Source organism: Syngnathus acus, chromosome 11, assembly GCF_901709675.1.
Source record: "Syngnathus acus chromosome 11, fSynAcu1.2, whole genome shotgun sequence".
In the NCBI taxonomy this organism is placed as follows: domain Eukaryota; kingdom Metazoa; phylum Chordata; class Actinopteri; order Syngnathiformes; family Syngnathidae; genus Syngnathus; species Syngnathus acus.
The window spans coordinates 8529466-8552362 of record NC_051096.1 but is presented as its reverse complement, the minus strand read 5'-3'; the positions used below and the strand labels follow the sequence as shown (position 1 = coordinate 8552362).

The 22897-nt window shown below is 46.1% G+C and overlaps 4 protein-coding genes across 10 annotated transcripts; 1 reads left to right on the top strand and 3 right to left on the bottom strand.

The window, feature by feature from the left end:
* Window positions 1–756: 756 nt before the first annotated feature.
* Window positions 757–4856, bottom strand: c11h6orf136 (chromosome 11 C6orf136 homolog). 4 transcript variants are annotated; one of them, XM_037263609.1, is made up of 9 exons: window positions 4724–4856; window positions 3565–3800; window positions 3115–3463; window positions 2759–3081; window positions 2363–2451; window positions 1919–2119; window positions 1757–1826; window positions 1514–1659; window positions 757–1456 (listed from the first exon to the last, which is right to left on the bottom strand). In XM_037263609.1, the coding sequence occupies exons 2-8, from the start codon at window positions 3664–3666 to the stop codon at window positions 1516–1518; spliced, it is 1278 nt and encodes a 425-aa protein (XP_037119504.1). In that variant the 5' UTR covers window positions 3667–3800; window positions 4724–4856; the 3' UTR covers window positions 757–1456; window positions 1514–1515. The 4 variants fall into 4 exon arrangements, with proteins under 4 accessions (XP_037119504.1, XP_037119501.1, XP_037119502.1 ...); XM_037263606.1 differs by having other exon boundaries at window positions 2759–3463; XM_037263607.1 differs by having other exon boundaries at window positions 757–1480; window positions 1517–1659; window positions 2759–3463.
* Window positions 4857–5302: 446 nt separating this feature from the next.
* On the bottom strand, window positions 5303–13646 carry ppp1r10 (protein phosphatase 1, regulatory subunit 10). 2 transcript variants are annotated; one of them, XM_037263605.1, is made up of 20 exons: window positions 13563–13646; window positions 13223–13398; window positions 12002–12052; window positions 10922–11032; window positions 10755–10841; window positions 10381–10516; window positions 10175–10226; window positions 10008–10097; window positions 9792–9920; window positions 9619–9724; window positions 9386–9489; window positions 9077–9204; window positions 8766–8922; window positions 8550–8690; window positions 8211–8457; window positions 7964–8039; window positions 7667–7882; window positions 6976–7096; window positions 6341–6721; window positions 5303–6273 (listed from the first exon to the last, which is right to left on the bottom strand). In XM_037263605.1, exons 4-20 carry the CDS (start codon window positions 11026–11028, stop codon window positions 6143–6145), a joined length of 2409 nt encoding a protein of 802 aa, XP_037119500.1. In that variant the 5' UTR covers window positions 11029–11032; window positions 12002–12052; window positions 13223–13398; window positions 13563–13646; the 3' UTR covers window positions 5303–6142. The 2 variants fall into 2 exon arrangements, with proteins under 2 accessions (XP_037119500.1, XP_037119499.1); XM_037263604.1 differs by lacking the exon at window positions 12002–12052.
* Window positions 13647–14112: 466 nt separating this feature from the next.
* mrps18b (mitochondrial ribosomal protein S18B) lies at window positions 14113–15801 on the top strand. Its single transcript, XM_037263616.1, has 7 exons — window positions 14113–14257; window positions 14439–14595; window positions 14672–14769; window positions 14862–14930; window positions 15107–15173; window positions 15259–15318; window positions 15500–15801. Exons 1-7 carry the CDS (start codon window positions 14177–14179, stop codon window positions 15703–15705), a joined length of 738 nt encoding a protein of 245 aa, XP_037119511.1. The 5' UTR covers window positions 14113–14176; the 3' UTR covers window positions 15706–15801.
* On the bottom strand, window positions 15783–21946 carry abcf1 (ATP-binding cassette, sub-family F (GCN20), member 1). 3 transcript variants are annotated; one of them, XM_037263601.1, is made up of 26 exons: window positions 21753–21946; window positions 21256–21302; window positions 21110–21181; window positions 20870–20996; window positions 20758–20792; window positions 20592–20681; window positions 20440–20487; window positions 20163–20213; window positions 20013–20087; window positions 19831–19929; window positions 19578–19700; window positions 19407–19507; window positions 19228–19313; window positions 19019–19158; window positions 18796–18944; window positions 18642–18725; window positions 18125–18249; window positions 17859–17971; window positions 17612–17786; window positions 17426–17500; window positions 17201–17271; window positions 17089–17121; window positions 16715–16883; window positions 16493–16557; window positions 16294–16366; window positions 15783–16171 (listed from the first exon to the last, which is right to left on the bottom strand). In XM_037263601.1, exons 1-26 carry the CDS (start codon window positions 21811–21813, stop codon window positions 16005–16007), a joined length of 2454 nt encoding a protein of 817 aa, XP_037119496.1. In that variant the 5' UTR covers window positions 21814–21946; the 3' UTR covers window positions 15783–16004. The 3 variants fall into 3 exon arrangements, with proteins under 3 accessions (XP_037119496.1, XP_037119497.1, XP_037119498.1); XM_037263602.1 differs by having other exon boundaries at window positions 20446–20487; XM_037263603.1 differs by lacking the exon at window positions 20440–20487.
* Window positions 21947–22897: the final 951 nt, after the last annotated feature.

Here is a 22897-nt window from a genome sequence, read left to right as displayed (position 1 = left end):
GTTATAAGGTACACTTGAAAATGGCGGTGTACCTAATGGAGTGTCCGTGTGATTCCCTCGTTAAGCGCACCTGCGTGAAAAGTTTTAGCTCCTGCAGCGCGTGAAAGGAGCTAAAACTTTTCCCGCAGGTGCGCTTAACGAGGGTCACTTGGAAAACATGTTGGAACGCGGCCCCGGGGACTAGAGCTTGACACCTGTGACCTTTGACCGTGATATTTCCCTAATAAAGTGGCCTGTTATAAGGTACACTTGAAAATGGCGGTGTACCTAATGGAGTGTCCGTGTGATTCCCTCGTTAAGCGCACCTGCGTGAAAAGTTTTAGCTCCTTTCACGTTCTGCAGGAGCTAAAACTTTTCACGCAGGTGTGTTTAACGAGGGTCACTTGGAAAACATGTTGGAACGCGGCCCCTCGAGGACTGGAGGTCCACACCCCCTGGTTTAAGTGAAAAGTGATCACCCCCACTTTCTGATTGGCTGTTTGATCTGTGACGGCACACGGACACTCCTTTAGGTACGCCGCCATTTTCAGGTGTACCTAATAACAGGCCGGTTTATTAGGGAAAAAGCTTCACTGAACGTGAAAAGTGCCACACCCGCCCGGCCTCACCCCCACCTCCTGATTGGCTGTCCTCTTTTTCAGAACCCCAAATCTGGTCACCCTACGAGGATGCCAAAGCTGCTTTAATCACTTATTGGCGTCATTTACATTGCGGACATGATTTATGTGCACGTCAGCATGAAAGACTCAACAATTGTTGTCATTATTGGGAACTTTATTGAATATCAACTAGAACAAGTCTGGGTGGATCAAAGTCTTGTCGTGACTTCATTTCTGTAAGGGGAAAGGTCATGCAAAAAGCACACGTGAAAGTTAAATCAAGCAAATTTAGTGGCGCACTCGTGCGGAAAGTAATATTTGACATTAAATAAAGTACACAAGACTAAATAGCATATCTAGCTAAGTCTATTTGAAACAGTTTCACCTGAAGTATGTGAAGTGATTTATTCAGTTTGGAAGGTTGTTGTTTTTTTCAATGCCATCATAGTGCACATGGACAGCTTTTTAAGCTTCAAACATCGACAGTGACAATGTTTAACGGAGTATTTTAGGCATTTTTGGGAAACAGTATGCGAGAAGATATGATGACGAACATCTAGTGATGCAGACGAAAAGATATGGAAGAAGACCGAATTCAACATCCTTCCAGTGCATCTCGATCAACAAGTAACTTTGAAAGGCGATGGTAAACCAAAGTTGCGTGTTGTAGCATTTTCACAACACTCGGTCAGTTAGTAAATGTACTAAGTGATAGTTGACCTAAAATGCCGCAGTTACGAGTTGAGACAAATAGCTGTGCGAGTTGTGCACTTAATCCAAAAGCAAGAAGATCACGGGTTGTGCTACAGCTCTTGTTCCTATAATGCCGAAGAAAGAGTCTTCAGTGTGACATGGTTTGGCTCCAAGCGCCGTGCGTGCGTGCGTGCGTGCGTGCGTGCGTGCGTGCATGCGTGCGTCATTGTCGGAGCTGCCGCAGCGATGACAAGAGGGAGGGCAGCAGATTGAGGGCGGGTCGGTTTTCCTCCACCCCCAGAGCTACTAAAGCACTGGCCAGGAGGGACGTGACTCTGGGCAGGGCCGGGGGCTGAGCTGGCATCACCTGCACAATCACAAAAGTTTGCTATTTGAAAAAGTTGAGAACCGGAGCGAGCCCACCTCAGCTGCCTGCCAAGCCACATCCGCAGCTACTTTCTTACCTTTTCGACTTGATGACAATGGATGAGTCCATCGCGTCCTATGTAGAATGTGGAGAAAGCGTCATAGGAGCTGGAGCAGATAAGATGCCATTCAGTCATAATGACACATATGGACGGACGGACGGGTTGCTTTCAAATGGAGCCAAAAGACTCCGGTGCTACCTGTACAGGTGCGATTTGTCTTTGCGGTAGAAGCGAAGCATCAGTGTCAGGAAGGGAAGGCCCCGGAGCCTCCAGCGAGCCTTAATGGTCCCGTCTTCCACGTGCTTGGTCAGTTTCAGCACCTCCAGCCGGACGTCGGTGAAATAGAACAGACACACCAGGCGCCACAGCGAAGTGCTGAGTCGGTAGATCGCACGTCCCCTGCAAGAGATGGATGGGCCGGTCACAAAAGAAAGGAAAAGAAAAGAAAGACTATCATAGTCTCAAGCTAAGGTAAGCCTAATGATAAGATAAGATAATCCTTTATTATTCCCTCAATGGGGAAACTCCTATGTTAGCAGCAGTACACTTAACATATACACACACACACACACACACGCGCATGCGGGGAAGGGGGTAAAAGATTTAAAAAAGTAGAAGGTATATATAATCAAAAAATACTACCTGGTCTTGGTGTTGACAAGTCCGTTGATGAATTCAACGTCACGGGAGTACATGGTATAGTCGTGATTCTTACGAAAGAAATTTGGAAGCTGTAAAAGAATGGTTCAAAAGATCATGTATTACCAAAAAAAACTCCCATTATTTGTTACCAGATGACATGTCTCGATGCTCATTCTCTTCACTAAATAAACGAGAAGAATGGAGGAAAGTTGTCACACAATTTGAAGGAAACTTGCTGAATCCCTGCAGCATGAAGCTATTCAACTGTTAATACTGTTAAGTGCACAACTCAACATAAGCATTGAAGTTCAATTGTTTGGAAAGAGATTCAGCAGCGACTTTCTCTGTAGCGCATCGATCTCAGCTAAAGCATCTTGTCACGGTGTGCCTGCCTACCTCCGTCCTTAGTCTGTCATATGCCACGGCCAGCTTTTGCTCTCCTTCATTGTCTCTTTCATTTTGCGAGCCCTCTGTTCTTACATCACGACTATACACAGGGTCGGGATGACAGGGAAACTCCTCCATCTTGTTTCTCTCCAATCCAATACCCTGCCGAGAGTTCGGGCCGCCGCCGGCCGTGGCGTCTGTTCCCGGGGAATGGAAACAGTAAAACCGAGAGCCGTACACGAAGGGCGCGGGGCAACTCTCGGCTTCAAAGAGGCTTCCGAAACAGCTGTGCTGTCTATTTTGGCCGTGCGCGCCGCTTCTCCTGAAGCTGCTGCTGCTGCCGCCGCCGCCGCCGCCGCCGCCGCCGCCGATGCTGATGTCATCCTCTCTGCTGCCGTCCACCGTTGTCAATAGGAAGGAAAAGTCGGTGGACTCGTGACTTCCTGGAACCTCCGCTAGTCTTGTCTGACCAAAGAGTGGGATCTCCACCACCGTGCGTAGGCCGCTCCACTCACTGGGCCGCACCAGCACGCACAGGCCGAGCGGCTCCTCCCAGTGGTCGTCCAGGTAAGCGGCCCCCTGCGGCCAGCTGACGTGATGATGCGACACAAGCGCTTGCTTCACCGTCTGATACCTCGTGCGATTGGGCGACGCCAGGGCCCATGATGCACTGCTGAGAGGACGGGTTGGGCAGAGCCGCTGCAAATCGATCGGCTGAAAGACACAGACTCGATGGATGTGACAAATGCCAAAGTCCTAATCCCATGGAATGGAACGGTTCCTGTTGAAAGGGTTATTTGCGGCCAGCTAATTACCTGACGACGACTCCTGATGTGCTTGGTGATGGGCTGCCTTCTGCCATGGATGCGGACACAACCCACCCAGAAGGCAAGAAGACCCCCTCTGCTGACAGCCATTCAGCACACAACACTACTCAGTATGTCACCATGACCTGCAGCAAGGCTGCAAAGTCACATGGACGTCGACCAGCCTTCAAATGGTTGAAACTGAAATCCAAACTCCGGCTGCGGTTCGAGTCCCCCTCGAGAACCTAAACGAGAGACAGTTAGCGAGGAGTTGACTCCATTGCATGGCTCTGTCGCTTGAATTATTCTTACGTTGGGATTTGGGCTTCCTATGTGACATGATAGCAATTGCATGACAAGGATTCTCATGGGGAAGTTGGTAACATTTGCATCCACGACTGCAATGACATTTCAAAGACTCGACTAGCACATGACATGCAGAAGCTTATAATAAATAAGGACCGGCCGGCAGTGGCAGCTCAAATTGAATTAACCAGTCAAGAACAAACTACAACTGTTCTTCTCTTCCAGTACGGGAGAGAAAAAGTGAGAAGAAAAATCTAAAAACGCCCATGAGTTACTATTGTAGATTGATCGACTTTCATCAGATTAGAACAATGCGATGGAAATAGGATATGATGATAATAAGGCGACGAGATCACGTAGACTGACAATATGAATGTGTTGATCGACACACGGTTAGTGGACAAGCTACATTTTGGCGTGAGAAATATGACTTTTAGTACTACGACGTGAAATGCAACATTTCTTAAACGCAACTGAATCCAACGTCGTCCGTCATGAAAGTGGCATCAACTGAGCTCCGATTTTCATTGCAAATGTGCATTATTTCCCCCAAATCGGCGCTTAGGCCCAAATAGCAAATGTCCTCTCAATAAGGTCGCCTTTTAGCCACAATATCGACATGACTTGGCCGGTTAATATGCCGGGTGGCTAACGCTAGCAAGCTACCGGGACAGTCAAATGCTATGCTAACTAGCAGCGAGCTAGTCCTGGACAGACAAACGTTAGCGTCACGTTAGCTTCATTTGATAGAATCGTTTCATAACACGTCGGCCATAGTTCTACTGACAACACGTGCAGTATTCACATATAGTGTAAGGTTATCTCAAGTATAAGATCGTGCTCTTAATTAGCGCTAACTTACACAAGTGACATCCAGTCTTGTGTGCCCTTGCCAGTCAGTCCAAACACGCCCCGCCCCGCCCCGCCCCGCAGGACGACGTCTGCTACCTTCAGGGACTGTGGGCAAATTGCAATAGCCCTAGTTTCGCCTTCCGAGTGCTGTCCGGTTGCTTGGTTGCTGCTAAAACGAGGACAAGTCTGACAACGCAACGTTGGCTTTTGAACTTCGACTCCGATTTCAACCAATTGTCTTTGATGGATGTCTTTGACGTGAACGGAACGTGCCATCTTTGCTCAGTCTGCACGGAGATTTGGTGTTTGTTTGGGGATGTCGGAAATCAAAACATCTTCCGTCTAGCGATCATCTAGAACAGCCCACAACGTGACTCCAGAAGGCACACTTGTGCATTATATCATCGAAATAATAGGGCAATAATCATTCGATGGATGCAACTACCAGTAAGGTGGTTAATTTATTTGATTTACTTTGGGTTTTTCCACCACTCATCTTTATCCCAAGTCCATGATTTCTGTTATTATATTTTCCAAGCATTTATCCAATGACTCGCTGTGCCCCAATTTCAAATCAACCATAAAGCAATTATAATTGAACATTTTTAATAGTGTACAAAATAATTCAACAGAAAAATATGACCACGTGAACATGTATTGTAGACAGCGTTACAGTACAATCAATGAACCTGTCATAAAAAAGGGCACCTGTTTTTTGACATTTATCAAAATAAAACACGGAGGGGGAAAAGAAAAACAAACAAAGTCCCACAAGAGACAAAGGTCATTGTTTTCACAGAAAACACACACACACACACACACACACACACCATAGCTGACCTGCAGAATGCTTCATCATAATACTGACATTCAAACCCCTCTTTCTGAGGTTAAGATGGAGAGTTCAGAGGTCATTTGCTGTATCGGCAGACTCATCATTAATTCATAATTTGCTCCAAAAAGAAGTTGTCCAGTCACAAAGCAGAAATAAACTCGAAGGTAGCACATAGAAGGTTGTCATCATCTTTAGCACAATGTTGTTGTTTTTTACCAGCGGCGGCTATGAGCAGGGGAAATGGTTTCCTTGCTTCTTCAGGACAAAGTTTCATTCATCATTGAAATCTAGTTGTTCAAGATCAATCATCATTTGTGGTATCATTTCATTTACCATTTCATTTTAAAGTGCTGCCAAGGAATCAGGCAAGGAGAAAAGGGGACACCGCTGAAAGGCAATTGGAGGGAAATTACGTTCAAGCAAGTTGCGGATGTCGACAGTGACGGGCGGGCGGGCGGTTGGGCAGACATAGTGGCCAAAAGTGGGAAGCTTTCAGTCTTTTCAGTCTGTTAAAAACAGTGATCATCTCATCATGGGAGAATCACGCTGCAGTGGTTTGATGAATGTCCAATATGACGCTTATGGGGCAGCCGCTTAGTGTCCGTGCTGGTTGTTTGGGGGGAAGGGTGGCCCATTGACACCGGGGTGGTAAAAAGCACAGTTGCTCTCGTACCTGCAGTTTCCCTTCATCATGAAATGGCGACAAACGGGCCGCATGGACATGTCTATTGGAGGAGGAAGAGACAAAACAAATGAGTTGGAGGAATCAAGTGATACGCGGCGTGTACGTACCATTCATATTGTGTCCTCCTCTCGGCCCCCCTCGTCCTCGGCCCCGAAAGCCCGGCTCTCCTCCCCGGCCCCTTCCTCCCCGGTGGAAATGGCCTCCTCGGTGGGGCCCGCCTCTCATGGAGTCGTCTCCCCAGTAGTTGCCGTTGTCCCCGCGGCCCTGCCCCGGCGGCGGCGGCGGCCCCGGCGGCGGCGGCCCCATCATGCGTGGTGGGCCTCCGCCGCTGTTGAAAGGCGGCCCGTGATTATGAGGCGGCGGGGGGTGGTTGAAGCGGGGGCCGCCTGGAGGCATGTTTGGTGGGAAGCCACTGTTCATAGGCATCTGCTGCATGTGCATGTTGTTCATATTGTTCATGGGACTGTGACCCAGCAGACTCGGGTTGACTGCGTTCACAAGAAAAGAAAACCAAATCAAGTGAGTGGAAAACAGGACAACAGCATTTCCACCACTTTCAATGAGATTCGAGATTGCGTGGTTTGGGGGAATAAACAATGCGAACAAATGTGCGCGTTTAGTTTGATGATTGTCAAAGTTGCGTGGAAATACACATTGAAATTGCGACGTGAGTGATAGTAGGCCCGAAGGCTTTCTTTTTTTGCTTTCTTTTAACATTCAAGATATCGCAGGGCGGATTTACCTGGTGCGGGTCCCTGGTTCTGGTTCTGTGTCTGCTGCAGGGAACCCAGAAGTTGTTTAATCTTATCCGAGAAGTCCGGCTGCTTGATGAGGTCTTCGGTCGATTGGCTGCTCGAAGCGCCCTAAAGACACACAAGCTTTGATTAGTTGCAGCAAAATCATGAAGAAAAGTCCACTGACTGGTCTTATGTCATGACTGATGAAACTTTGGGCTCCAACTGCACCTTGCTAGGATGACAAATGGCAACACGATGACCTTGCACTGCACCAAAACAAACTAGCATCTTGATTCAAGAATTGGACGGCTCTACCTTTATAAACGTGTTTCAAATGGTTCAACATGTTCTTGCTGAAATTTGAAAATGAACTCCTCTGACCCGTACTTTTGTTTCCCCCCTCTTTCCTCCATGGAAATGACATTTCATCTTATTTAAGCTCCATGATGTACTTGCATTCAATCGTACTTGTTGTTTTGAAATGATATTCTTGTGACAACAAAGTCATTTCCCTCGTAAGATGAATCCGATCGAAATGATTGCCACGGTATGTTCAGTCTACCGGTGATTGCATTTGACTTGCACAGATCAGGCAAAACATTGCATAGGACCTACGTTTCAAATGAGTAAATCAAACAGATGAAAAAGCTTTATTTGACTGTCGACAAATACTCCCAGTGTGCAGTAGTCATGTACCATGATAGACGTGAGCAGCTCCTGTACGTTGACGGCCGGTGTGACCGGATTGCTGACAGTGTTTGCGGTCTGAGGGCTACGCGAATTGCTGTTAAGGTTGCCCATCAGGTTGGCCAGGACAGGCGGCAGCTTGGAGCCCTCGTTTTGGCCCAGGGCTGGAACCTGCTGAGATGGGTCCATGGGCTCAGGGTAGCTATCGTCTGGTACTGAAGAGTCCTACACAAATTGAATAAGAAGGGAGGTCATTTGTTGTCAAAACAAAATAGCCAAGGGATTCCTTTGGATTTTGGTACTGACCTCATCCAGGGGAATGAGTCGAGGGGGCATAGGTTCATAAGGCTCTGGGTCTGGCTCGTGCGGAGTGTCGGGTACGCTAGTAAAAAAAAAGACAAGCACGTCTAGACTTCAAAAGACAACTGGGCAAACCAGCCCGTTGGTTGATAGCCTCCTCCTATGTCTGCCCCCCCGTCATTAACTTCACCCAATAGAATTCCAAATGAATTGCATGACGAGGTCAAAACAACAGACAACGGTGATGTCCTACCTCTCTTTACTGAGGAAGAGCTCCTGTAAGATTCCCATCTCACGGTCCCGCTGGGTAAGCTTTTCTGTGCTGTTGGAGCCAGGAATGACCAGACTGCCAGGTAATGTCAGCGGCCTGGGGAGTGTCCAGGGGACCCTCTCCTCCATAGCGTCGTGAGAAAGCCGTCGGGCCATCTCAAACGTCTGTCGATCCATCATCAACTCCCGTTTGGCCGCCTCACCAAAGTCCTTCACCTTATTGACATTGACTAGGAAGGAGAGGGAATCATTGAGTTAGTCACTCGTATTTACACGTGCGAGTTTGATACGCGGCGGCGGCGGCGGCAGGCGTGGTTTGTACCTCGCTCTGTCTCATCCAGGTCAAAATAAAAATAATGCTTGAGATGATCTTCCTGAGCCCAGTGAACAGTCTTCTTTTTCTTGCCCTTCTTAGTCAGGTCTTCTTCCCCACGAGGTTCTGACAGAGCATTGGGCTTGTCTCCTGCAAAATACAAAGCGCAATTTCCATTGGTCTCTTATTTATTTGACTTCCTGGTCTGTACAGAGCCAGACTCACCGGTGTCCATGGAGTCCGAGTCTTCGGTGGGCACGGGGGTCCCGGGCCGATCTGGCTCCTGATTTTCATCAGTCGCATTTGAAGAAACGGTCTCTGGAGATGTTGGTTTGCCAGAAGATGAGGAATATGTCGATTGTTTACTGTCAAATGGATTTGTCTGGGAGATTATAAAAAGCACAAGGGCGTGATTAGGAGAACAGACATTTTGCCAACACAGGTCTGAGGTTTTTGATCATTTGCTACATATGAAGTTCACCTTTTCTTCATTTCCTTTATAGATTTGGTCATTGATTTATTGTCAGAAAAGCTACCTTATTTGAGGTCGGGGACACAGCCTTGGCGCTAGAGGGTGAAGTAGCTGCAGGTTTCTTTTTCTTGATCTTGATTCCAGGCACTGGAGCGGAGTTGAGCGCATCAAGGAACCCCGTGCACTCCATGGCTGCAGACATTGGGTGAAAGAAAGTACACTCAACATTTTGGACAGTAAAGGAAAGCGTGACCTCACATTAAATTCATCGTGAATGCATTTAAATTCAAACCATAGCTACAAATATCGTTAGCAACTCGGTAAACTGCACTTATCAACCTATACGTTGCTTTATTATGGTGTACACACTTACGTTGCGCTGGAATGATCTTGACTTTAATTTCTTTGGTCGAGTTGGACGGCGTGTTTAGAGGTTTGTATTTCTTCTCAAGAGGAGGATTATCAAATGGACCAGAACTGTTGAGAGTCAAAAAGAGGAGAGCGTGAAGTTACTGCCACTGACCACTGGATGGCTGCAGAGAGCAAAGTACATCTTGACTGCTATGGCGCTGTGCTCATATTCTTGCTGGTCAGTGCCCGCCGTACCTTAACCGCTTGAGGACTGGAGGCTTGATGTTGTACTTGTCACCCAGCTGGGGAGCAGCCGGGCTTTTCTTTGCGGGGGCAGGATTTGGAGTGTCCATCTCTAGACCTACAAAAGCATTTTCATGACTATTTCAGCAAAGTACAGACATCAGGTGTTTGAGTGGCTCGCTCACCTATGGAGCGGATTTTCGCATGACTCGGGGCATGCGCTTTAGCCTTGTCTTTCTTTTTCTCATCCTCTGCACTCTTGTCCTTCACCTCTCTGAGTGGCACCTTGCCATCTTCTTTCTTCTTCTTCTTATCTACACATTGAGTATGTAGAGAGCATTTTAGGATGATCACAAAAAGAAGGAGTCATTGATAAAAGGGTAAATGTTAAGTGTCCATACCACCGGGACTGCTGGCATTGCTCGATACACTCTGGGAGCGAATTGTTGCCATCCAGCCGTCGACGAGCACAGACGCCAACTTCCTCAATTCTAAAATGAAGATTGAAGATTAAGCATGGGCTCCAACCTCCTCGAAACAATAAACCCAACCAATGAGGACAACTGACCTTCAGTCTCTGCACTTTTACACAGTTGCTTTACCAGCTTAGCTGTGTTGTTCTGTGGAGAAAGGTCATATGGGAAATTCGTCATGAGCCAATTCAAATGAAATTTTGCACTGAACAAATAAAATAGACAGGATTATATTCACACACACACACACACACACACACACACAAAAAAAAGTCAAAACTGGTTTTCCTTTGGTTTGTACCTGTTTGAGATGGTCCACTTTGAGAGGCAACTTTTGCAGAGTGAGCAGAATAAGCTGCAGCAGAGGCGAATTGTTGGTGGTTTTCGAGTATGTGAGCCACGAATTCAGCAGCCTGTAGCCACCGACTCGGATAAACCTAAATAAAGGGAGGGAGGGAGAATGTTTTATTCACAAAAATGCATGCAAGAAAGTTTGAGGTGGTCACTGATTCTGGATATCTATGGTATCAAATAAAAACAAAAATCAGTCAAGTCAAGTCAGTCTTTGTAAATAAGACAACTGTGGAGTGCTTTAAGCCTTGCACGGGTAGAATGTTGCGCAATTACAGCTGAGGAGAAAAAAAGATGCAGTCACATCACACCAACAAAACTTACCTGTTGAGAACATCATGTGATTTTGTATGAAGTAGGATGTTCAAGTACATACACCGACTGACCATCTTGGCAGACGCTTTCATTAGGCTGCGCGGAAAATATGCAAAGGTTAAAGCCATTGCAAAAGGCTACCTGGAAAAAGACATTGAAAGGCTTAAATTGCTCACCTGAACATCTTTGGTACTCCCTCCAAGCTGCAGAGTCCCCCATCCTTCCCAAGTAGAAGCTCTACTCCCTTCAAAATCTGTTTGGGGTCCACTGGCACCCCCTCCATTTTTCTGAAAAACAAACCTCAAGCAGTTAATACATGACAGTAGGGCGATGTGTATGGTGTGCTTTTTTTGCTTTTCTTTTTTAATAATTGGGAGGAATTCATGTATTTTTGGGGGGGGCCTTCGATATAACCGAGGGGCTGCTCAACAGACCTGAACGCCATTCTTGCAAAACAGAACAAGGCTTGACTTTTCACCATTAAACCAAAAAACTCAATTTCACTACAGCACTCACTCCGCTAACACCGGCAAACAGATGACGTCCGCAGTCCCATCAGTAGCACACTACAACAAACCTACTAAGTGACTCATCAGCAAACAATTCTGCAATAGAACATGTACTGCCTCATACTTGAGCGCTGTTGCACGCTGCTGACACGAACGACCTCTAGTTGCAGAGACAGCAGAAGGGCGCATGAGTGTCCCAGAGCACCAGAACGGCTCCTCTCTGGACCTCGCAGGGCATTTGGACCGACCGATATGTGCTTCTGTGGAAATTGGACTACTTTTTGCTTTTCTAAACTACGTTCGTTCCCCAGTTACTCATAAGTATTAACACATTTTAATCGCACATGCATGTCAAAATCAAATGACTAATACTGACTGCATATGAATTTAAAACTATGAATTAGAATACTTGTACAGATGCTTTTTTTTTTTTTTTTTTACTCCGCTCAATGTGGTTCATGGTTTGTAATTACACAAACAGTCATTATTTGAAGTTACTTTGGATGACTATACTTGCATTCCATCAAGAGCCTACAAATAGGTCATGTAATTAAATCAACATTGTACAAGTGTGTGCAGTTATACAATAAAAACATAGCATTATTTGAAAGGTATGGGGGGTAATGGGTTGTGCACTTTTTTTCCCATGTTTGTTCATTTTGATAAGTGATTTGATACGTGCATAACTTGCCTCGAGAAGATCATTAATTGTAAATGCATTGGTGTGAGGAATCAGTTTGGTCTTACCGGTTTAAATGTTGAAGTAGAAGTTTTATATTGTCTCAGAACTCCACAACACTGCAAATAATTCAAAGCCTGTAAGTGGCACAGCTGTTACACATGTACACAAACTGTCAAGTGTTAAACAAGACCCTGCAACATTACGCAGTAACTTGGAAACAAATGTGTATCACTGGTAGGAAAACGATCACCTAATAAAGTTGCTATAAAAGGGGGGGGGGGGGGGTTATTGAGCAGCTAATAATCCTTTTGAGTTATATAAATGCAGCCAGACATACCGAGGAAAAAACCTGGAGGGGAGGGGCAGTAAGCTCCTCCGCCAATGCAAGCCCCTCCTCTCCTCACTTTAACCCCTGCGACGCCGGACTAGCATTGTTAGCATGGAAAAGGCTCAATGGGGGCGGACGGGGACGGACGTTTAGGCTAGAACAAAGCTCGAACAAGCTGGAAGGGGCTGCTGCTGCTGAGCAGCAAAACCGCTGTGGCTGCTTTACGGTTTTAAACGAAGAAAACTCCAAAATGCTCCGTAGGGGGGGGGGGGGGAAAAAAACAAAAAGACACCCGCTGGTGAAGCAAGCCAATTGTCCACAATTTAGAGCAGTCCGAAATGTTTGTGTTACGAAAGACCACTTGTCTTCAGTCATCCCGCAATCTTTATCCACAGATTGCCCAGTGCGGGATTTGTGGGATCCCCTTTGCTATTATCACCGTCAACGCAACCAACACTGTGCTTCGTCAAACGTCCATCAATCAATCCTCAGTCTAATGCAATCTTTATGTGTAGATTGCGGTGCGGTTCAGTTCCGTGGAGCAGCCCCTACAAAAGCCCGGCAGGCAAAAAGTCCGACTTCATTGGTTATTAAGTCTCCTAAACAAACACGGCAATCTTTATGATCAGATTGCTTATAGATATCACTATTCCTCGATTTGAAAATGTTATTAGCCCACCTCGTCTCACACACGAAGAAACGGAGACTTGTGTCACCGTCCACATTCATGTGTGAGCTCATGCTAAACAGAAGGCTAGGCTAGGCTAAATTGCGGAGGCTGCTAGCCAACGACCGCAAAATAGCGAATACGATGACTTTAAAAGTACCACTAACAAGTCGACGTTATGCATTCCTATTCAAACTAATTGCCCTCAACGGTTAAGTCATAACACATTGTGCTTTTCGGGCACTTATTTCGTTTATATAAAAAACATATCAACTTGGATGGCTTTAATACCTGCTTCAAAATTTCTAATGGGTGGGGCTTTGGTAGCTAAAAGCTAGCCTTTTCCTTCAAGAACAAACTGGAGGCAAAAATAGTAATCAGATGTCCATTACTTGAAGAAAAAATATCAATTTGGGTGGTTGGTCGAAGTCCTCGACGGTTGAGTCTTCGGGAAAACGAATTGAAACCTGAAAAAGTACACAAGAAAAAAACATCTTAGTTGACACTAGAGGTGAAAATTCGCCCCTTAAGCGTAATCAACCTCACGCGAGGGTTTTTGTGAATATTCGGGGGTGATTTCACCTTCAAAAACGACAAATGTGTGCACGAATGTTGTGACGTCTTCACTTACCTTTGACCAAATCCAGGAATGAGCGAGAAGAGGAGGGACTTAGCTTTTATACCTTGTGACGTTTTTTGCGTCACCGCCGTTTTTTCCAGCCCGGAGATCGCCCCAAAATGGCTGACGAACGACCTTCTTCCTGTGCTTCAAAGGCATAATGGCGAATCACGCCGGTTTTCGACGTTTGAGTCGATATACCATCAGCGTACTCCTAATCATTCACATTTTTCGGAACAGCGTTTATAAAACTACATATCTATACAATATTATTCACATTTCACTGGCACATAAACGTTCTAAAACAAGTACACTTCAGCTGGTTGACGTCCTTAAAATGGCGGCTGCTTCGTAACTGGCACGCTGTATCCGCAGACGTGTATCCATGAACCGTCTGAGCGAAATAAGGTCAAAACAAAAACCAGTAACATGCTTCAACCCAAAAAAAACCCACAAACATTACGAGGAGCGTTCTCGGAATAATAAATACACTTCCATTATAACGTCCAAGATAATCTGTTCAGACTTGTGCAGACAATGCAGTAATGAAAGAAGACCAATAGGCGGCGGTAATTTTTACAAACCGCCGTCAAGACCCATGACCCTTCACCTCACTATGAGGAAAAATGGCTGCCTCCGTCCAAACCGTTGTAAGGGCAGTGGTCCGCATCTCGCCTTCAATGTTATATCCACTGCGACAATTTAAGGTATGCTCGTTATACGATTAGCTGGTAGTCTGACAGTTGGTCTTTTCTTCAATAAGAAGTTTTATTTGTCAAGGCAGGCTGATCAGTAGCCATTGGTGTAGCTAACAACGATCTTCCGAAACAGAAAACAAGCCCCAAAATATTGTCAGTATATTTTGTGTGATCACACTTTGTTTTACAGAGGATATCTATGAGAATCTGTCCAGCTATTCGGCCACTTGCACTTCCAAGCCACTCTTTGTGCCAAGCAGTGACACTGCAGGATGAGGCGGCGACCAAGGAAACCGAGGCACTCTCTCGCTACAAAGACAGACCGTGGGATTATCTGGAAAGTGAAGGTATCTGCCATATACACGAGGGTGATCTCTCCCCCTCAATAGACACTTGTACTTATCAATCCAATCTCCCTGGCAGAGTACATTGAGAGGTATGGAGCCCATCCAGTATGGGCGGGTTACAGGAGGAACCACAAAGGAGGCATTCCCCCACAGAAGACTCGCAAGACCTGCATTGTAATGTGTTTTGAATGTATTTGTAGGAATATTTCATGTTCAGTACAAAGCTGCCATTCAAATTCTAAAACGTATTTAACGGGTTTGTTTAGAGAGGAGACAAGATATGTGGAAACCCCTGTCCAATATGTCGAGATCCACATGTGATTATTCATCATCAGGTGAGTTGAATGTTTTATACATTGTTTTAAATGAATCGTTTTCAACTCATTATCGGGGACCTACAACCAACCTGTACAAGTTAATTCAACTCCATACTTAGTGTGATCTGGTGCTTGGAGTTATATTAGGGGTGAGCTTTTTATTGGATTGCCGAATGGCTTTTTTTCCTCCACAGAATGTGAAGCTGTTGCAGCAGTTCATCAGCCCCCACACTGGTGTGGTGTATGATCCCACTCGAACTGGTAAGGCACAAGCCCTGGCTGGGCTGGCTTCATGAATATTTCAGAATAAAGATCCTAAATGGTCTCACTGTTCTGATTTTCTCAGGTGTGTGTATGAAACAGCAGAAGAAGCTGACTGAAGCAGTCAACGCTGCACGAGATCATGGTATGTTTGTTCTTAACCTCACCCCTCATCGGAGTATTGGAATTACAGCTGAACAATTCAAATCAGCACTGCAATCTAGTAGAATGCAATGTGCAAATGATAAAGGTTGCAATTTGCTCTGCTTGATGTATTGACACTGTCGACTCCTCAAGACTTATCAGATGAACTTTTGTCGTTTCAGGCTTTCTTTCCTTTCAGATTCCCTATGTGGATTTTGCAGGCGAAGATTACTCCAATGGCCATGATGCTGTGGGCTTCACACCGCCTGCCCCTTCTTTAACGACCGGTGACGACTGGTATAAATGGTATGGTGAAATCACACCAGACGAGAAGGAAGTTGCTCAAGTCAGGAAGACCTATAAGGCTTATCTAAAGCCAGGCACATGATTGATGCCATTTCTACCAGCTACGTATAGTCAATGAAATAAGCATGTGAATCATGGATGTGAATGTAACCCAAGAAATCAAAGTTGGAAAAAAAAACTGGTTTATTTGGTGTTCTTAATCAACATCGCACCATTTCAAGTCTTGTTTGATAAGAATTGGATGCCCGGCAGGGGTTTACAGCCCATTTTCTGGTTTGTGGCATTCCAGAAGGAAAATGTAGCAAGAAACCAGTCTTTTGGGTTAGCCTACAAGGGATGGGGTAGCGACACGTTCCTCCCACAAGTGCTCAAGGTGGGGGGTCACGGGTTAACCTTATTGACCATGGTCTCGCCGAGGGACTCGAGAACTTCTCGCTTGTACTCGTCAAAGTCGCCGTCGATCTGGTTGACCGAGTAATCTTCCACCACCCACAGCTGGCACTGAGTTTCAGTGATGAGACGGGCGTCGTGACTCACTATGATCACAGCTGGGCAAGACAAGGTGGACATGCGCCGACGGTTAGGAAGATGCGGTTGATCATGCTACGTCATGCGCACGAGGACTTCAAGTCCCTTTTAGATCATGCACCCACCACCATATTCCACATACCTCCTTTGTATTCATTGATGGCCTCTGATAAAGCATCAATGGACTCAATATCCAGATTGTTAGTGGGTTCATCCTGGAAGAGCAGAGAGGCCAACACAACACTTCAGTTTGCAGCTCAAATCATATTCAATCGCCGAGCGGGGTGACATATTGTCAAGAAAAGATGATGGCCATCTCCAAAGAATTGACTTTATCTTACCAAGATGAGGACATCTGGCTGGCGGCAGGATAGTTCAGCAAACACAACTCGAGCTTTCTGACCACCTATCGGAAACAAAACCGTCAGAGCACTTCGGTATGCATCGACAGACCACTAAGTACAAGTTATGAATGACAAAGGAGAGTAGCGATAACAACTATCTGCATCCCGATTGAAAGTCAGGAGGAGTGTTTTGCCATTGGAGTGAGTGCACATTCATACCAGACAGTTTGGAGATTTGAATGGTGTGCGCGTGGCTCTCCAGGCCAAAACGTCCCAGGCACTTCCTGCCATCCTGATAGGGGAGGTTGAAGTTCCTCATCAGGTACTCTGTGGGGTTCTCCTCCATGTTCAACTGATCTGCGTACTGCTGGTTGAAGAAGCCGATTTTCTGCAAGCAATCCACGCGCGCGCCGAGTCAAGCATACGTGTCATGTCCACGAGCGGTTTGCTGTACAATACTGTACAGTCCCTCATTCCATCATCTCCCTCATGGGATCAATAAAGTAGAGTACATACTAACTTTTTGTCATAGCTTTGTATTCAACAAAAATAGTAGCAATGTGAAAAAGAACCTTCATGGATGAATTACTTACCAATCGATGATTCTTCCTCATCTCACCCTTAGTCTGTAAAACAAGTATGTGCCACTCAGGATGGACATATGAATTATTAGCTCATTAAACTTTGCCAAATGAACATACATACAGGATTTAATTTCCCATTGAGCAGCAACAGCAATGTACTCTTCCCAACACCATTCGGGCCAACGATACAAACTGCAGGGAGGCGAGCAAAATTCAAATCTAGCCTCATTTAGGTTGAGCACCACACATTTACAATAATGTGTTGCTGGTTACGAAAACAACGACAATATGTGAATTCAGAAACAATGCGCTGCCTTTTTTTGAACACAAGTTGTTGCAATCTTACTTCTGGATTCCATGTCAATTCCAAAGTCGACATTCCTGAAGAGTGGCTTGTGGCCATCGTAGGAGAAATCAACACCTGGAATAGAAAGTGTCATCAGTTTGTTGGAGCTGCAAGCCACAGGCTACGTACATACATAGATAGCGTCCGTCAGCCTGATGATTGAAACACGTATCGAACCCTTCTTACTATGCAGGCCCAAAATGGGTGGCGAAAGAGGAGGAGGGTTTGGAAAGGTGAACTTGACAGTGTACTCTTTGGGCCGCTTCAGCAGTTCCGTGGCCTCGTGGCTCTCCTCTTCCTGACCCCCCTTCTTCTTGCCTTTCTGTTGTTTTCTGGTGAGCGCTTCTTTTGTCTGCTTCTCCTGAAAGAAAAAAATCAACGTGCAAGAGTCGTGAGCAATTTTAGCACTTCAGACGTTCAGATTCAAACTCACAGCCTGTTTGGTGGACTTGCCACCAGCCTTCAGGTCCTTAAGTTTCTTCTCCTGCTTGTCGTATTGTTTCTGGAGCTCCTTTTGCTTCTGGACATACATTTTTTTGAAGGTCACTAGATAAAGAAATGTTGGGTTAGTCAAGATGGTCTCTGGCCAGCACTAAGCTTCATTGGAGCCGTTCAGATTCGTCATTGCCTTGAACCGTAAGGAACATTGTAGCCAAGAAGTGAAGACCTACATTTCAAGTGAGAGGATGAAAGACTTACAGTAGTTGCCTCTGTAGTAGTAGAGTTTCTGGTTGTCGAGGTGCATGATGTCAGTGCACACTTCATCGAGGAAACTTTGGTCGTGGGAAACTATGAGCAGGGTTTTCTTCCAGCCTTGAAGATAGCTGGAAGGGACAGAAAACGTGGAGCGCTAAAACATCAAATGAATGAAAATCCATCTTCCAGCCTTGAAGATAGCTGGAAGGGACAGAAAAGGTGGAGCACTAAAACATCAAATGAATGAAAGCCAAGCGTGCTCCTGCTATTTAGACGAGTTGACTGTCCTTGACAGAATCGATCCACTTCATTTTCGTTAGTGACCGGAGCAATCGGTCCCAAAAGAAGGATCATTCGCAGTTGACGTATAATGTCAAGCTTGAAGCTAACGTTTGACCGAAGTAACATTGGAGGTCACTTTCTGCAAAGAATTTCAAAACCTCTGCGTAGCGACAGACAGACAGACAGGCAGGCAGGCAGAATACAAAGCTTGAGGAGAAAAAGGAAACAAGAGGCGTACTTGTTGAGCCAGATGACGGCATTCAGGTCCAGGTGGTTGGTGGGTTCGTCAAGCATCAGTAAGGTGGGCTCCATGAACAGAGCCCTGTGGAAATTGTGTTGGCCATCAACAAGTCTGATCAGTTGGAAACAAGTGGGCTGAGGTGTCTATCTACCTGGCAAGCGAAACTCTCATTCTCCAACCTCCCGAGAACCTTTTGGTGGGTCTGTTCTGCATCTCGGGGGTAAAGGACAAGCCGGCCAAGATCCTCCTGGCTTTGGGTTCGGCCGCCGCAGCTCCGATCACCCTCAGCTCCTCGTAGACCTGCCGGCAGATCGCAATCCAGGCTTGACCCGTAGTTACTTACGCTCAGGCATGTTTGTTAAGCCGTCGCTCACCTTGTCTAGTCTGTCTGCCACACTGTCCTCTCCTTTCTCCAGACGAGCCTGAAGCTGCTTCTCCTCCTGGAGCAGCTTCAGGCGGCGAGTGTCGGCCTTCAGCACCGCCTGAACTGCCGGCGTGTCGTCAGCCACCACCTCTGAACGCGCCAGCACGTGTGAATGGGACTGAGCACAGACGAGAGAGAGCGAGAGAGAACAGTTCTTACCTTGCTCGCATAGCAACACGTCGATGTTGGGGGGAATGCTCAGAGCTCTGTTGGCGATGTGTTTCAGCAACGTGGTCTTCCCTTTGCTGGAAGAAAACAGTGGCTTCATGAGCAAAGGACGGATTCCGACATTCCCATTCATAGATGACCTCGTTCAAAGGAAAAGCACTTCAATGTACCCGTTTGGTCCGACCAAACCATATCTTCTTCCTGCCACTATGAGGAGATCAGCGTTGACAAAAAGCTCTTTGCCATGGGCAGAAATGCTGAACCTCTCCAGCTACGAGAAACACACAAAGAGGGAAAGTCAGAATTTGTTTCGGAAACCAATGGTCTCCCGATTGACCGACCTTGATGTCAGACGCGTTCTCCAGCATGGCCTGTCTGGAGGACATTTCAGCTTGGGAAATGGAGAAATCCCCTTCCAAGGCATTCTGGGCACGGAGACTTGCCACTTGACGCTCATACTCCATCTATGAATAAACGGATACATTGGACTCAAACAACAGCAACAAAGATTCATCAGACAAATGCCACTTGGAGTCAACATTTATCAAATATTTTGGCAATAGGCGTCGGTATCGTTCAATAGGAAATCCATACCATTTTTTTCTTCTTCTTTTTCTCCTTCTTGCTAAGGTTAGAAAAGGGGTCATCGTCCTGCTGCTGTTTGGCCTGCTCGGCGATGACATCTTCAGCACTCTGCTTTGACGGAGACAAATGTTTGAAGCGCAGCGGCAGCAGCAGCAAACAAGGAGCCAAAGCCATCTCAAGCGCCTACGAACCATCAGCATGTCGTCATCGTCACTGTTCTCTCCCTCGTCTTCATCATGATGCGATTTCTCGGCCGCTGTCTTTTTCTACAGGGATGTTTCAAATTAGCGCCTTCGTGGAATTGTGACAATTAACGAGGGTGGGGGTTTAGGGTTACGTACAATTGCTTTCATTTTGTCCTTGGGTTTCTCATCCTCATCGTTCTCTGGTAACTACAAAGGAAAAAGGAAACAAAAACACTTGTAAAGAGAAATTAGCAGGTAAAAAAAGAAAAGAAAAAGCACATCATTGCAAAGGCATGAATCCAAAATGGTCACACGCACACACAATGATGATAGCTGGGCATGCAAAAAAGCAAAGAAGGAAAAACAATATAGTGAAAAAAAGAAGAAATTGAATTTAGGAAAGCCCAAAGGAGAGCACCCGCAGAGCACCCACCTTCACCTTAGCTTTAGCTTTATCTTTTTTCTTGCCCTTCTCAGCCTCCTGTATCCAAGACGCACACACTGTAGCGTTATATTCCCCAAATCATCATCATCAATCATTTCCATTTGATTGCACATACTATATATCATGAACAAAATGCGTACCTTTTTGACTGGTTCCTCTTGCTGGTCCAAATCCGAGTTGTCTTCCTCACCACTCATACCCTGGCTGAGAGCTGCAAAAATGTTACCACCCTGACGGACAACACAAATGACTTGGTGGCATGTAAAGAGTCACTGACAACGGTGGTGGCAACAGACAATGGCAAACCTTGTTCTTCTTGTTTCCTTTCCTGGGGGCAACAACTGTGGGGGGGAGAGAGAGAGGCACTTTCCATAAGAACTGGGATGACTAAATCTGACAGAACAACTTGTCTTCATACCAGGTTCATCTTCTTCATCACTGGCTTGCGCCGAGAGCTTTTTAAGCTTCAGCAAGACATCTTCATCGCTGTCATTGCCCGCATCTTCACCTTTGTCTTTACGGCGGTCCTTTTTCTTTTTATGAGGCTGAAAAGAAGAAATCCACTCTGAGTGTGTGTTTGGAAACGCAAAGCGCGTTTCCTTCTCATTGACTTCCCAACACGATCTATTCTACGGAAGCTACTCTGGGCTTAGATCACCTGTTTTGCATCTTTCGCAGGAACCTTAACTTCTTTTTCAGGTTTCTCCTCTGTCTGGAGTTCCTCGAAAAACTAAAGGAAAACACAAGTTGCAGCAAATCAAGTAAGCAATTCAACTATAAATCTGTAGATGAATGAGTACTCACACTTTTTTTCCCCTTTTTATCTTTCTTCCCCTTTTTCACAGCCTTTTCTGTGGGATGAAAGATCATTTGAACTCAAAATGTGGACAACGTGTGAAAGAAATACTTAGGACAGTGACAATTTAGAACAAAGTACGTATCTCGATACCTGTAAAGAGATTTTAATACCCATTCGAGAACTTTTATGACCCTAATACAGATCTGTATTTCTAGCTAAGTACATCCACCATCTGTACCTCTTATTGATTTATTCGCTAATGAATTTATGAACTCAAGTGTCATGACCCAGCATTGCATCATTTTCATGACGCGTCAGATGGCGTCAGATGGCTGAGCTCAGTTCACGCTCCACCTATCTCAACACAATGTGTTATTAAAATAGCAATTCGGCTTGAAAACACCAACTTGATATTTGACTACAATTGATGGTTTGGGTACCGCCGCCACCAGCTGCTAGCTTGGCTACCTAGCCCACCCTAATGACGTTTCTTTCTCCTGACCTGTTGTAGGCTGATCTTCGTCGCCCACCCACTCTGCTTCTTCTTGTCCTTTCTTCGGCATATTGTTTCGTACTCTGACAATTGAACCAAATGTCGGTATCAGAGCCCAAAAATGTCATGCGGCCCAGAAGAGTTGAGATACTTTCTTCTTCGCCTTCACATTTCTCTTCCTCGGTAGTGAGCAAAATAGGGAAATTGCGAATTACCGCCACCACGTGGACTGGAGTGCGAATGGAAATATTGTTGGGGGGAGGAAATGCATCAAGCCGCCTGACGACATTGGCCTTGGCTAAAAGACTTCTTTGCTTTTAAGGAGTTTTTTAAAAGCTCCAAACATGAGATGACATTGAGGCCCCAATGGCTCCCCCGCCATGAGGAGCGCGTCCACTGGGCGTGCCCCAGCTCTCTGACATTGGCCGGCAGCCAGGTCACGGAAAAACTCACCCGGCGGGAACGTGAAATGGACACTTTACTGGAGCGCTCCCTCACCAAACAGAGGTGCGACTGTGATACAAGCATGAAATCAATCAAAACGACAATGGGATCTTCTTTTTTTTCTTTTCTCTCACTAGTGCCAGTCCCGACAGTCCACGTGAACCAGAGCCAGAACCCCTCCACCCCTGCCTCATCCCTTTGGATGAGGTTAGTATACACAATGGAACCAGGGGCATAGACACCCATTTTCCAGTGGGGTGGCCATCAATGTATGCACACTGCGCCGTTGTGGCTGTGAACACATCTGATGTAGTACTGCAACTCATTGTTTTTCCTACAGTCAGCGGTGATGGAAATCAAAAGCACACATTGCAGAAACTTGTTCAACACGCAAGCAGGATCTTAAAGCTTGCCAACCAACAAGGCGTGTGTGTGTGTGTGTACGTGTGTGTGTGTGTACGTGTGTGTACGTGTGTGTACGTGTGTGTACGTGTGCGTGCGTGCGTGCGTGCGTGCGTGCGTGCGTGCGTGCGTGCGTGCGTGCGTGCCATCGTCATATCCGTGTTGTCAGGGCAGGGTTGAGTGCAGCTGGTGAATGCGAGGGTCCGATAGCCGTTAACCCTGCCCTCGACTTCAAATATTGACCCTGTTGCTGTGCCAACAACACACATTGATGGAGAGGAGGAGGAGCTACTCCATGAATGAATGGA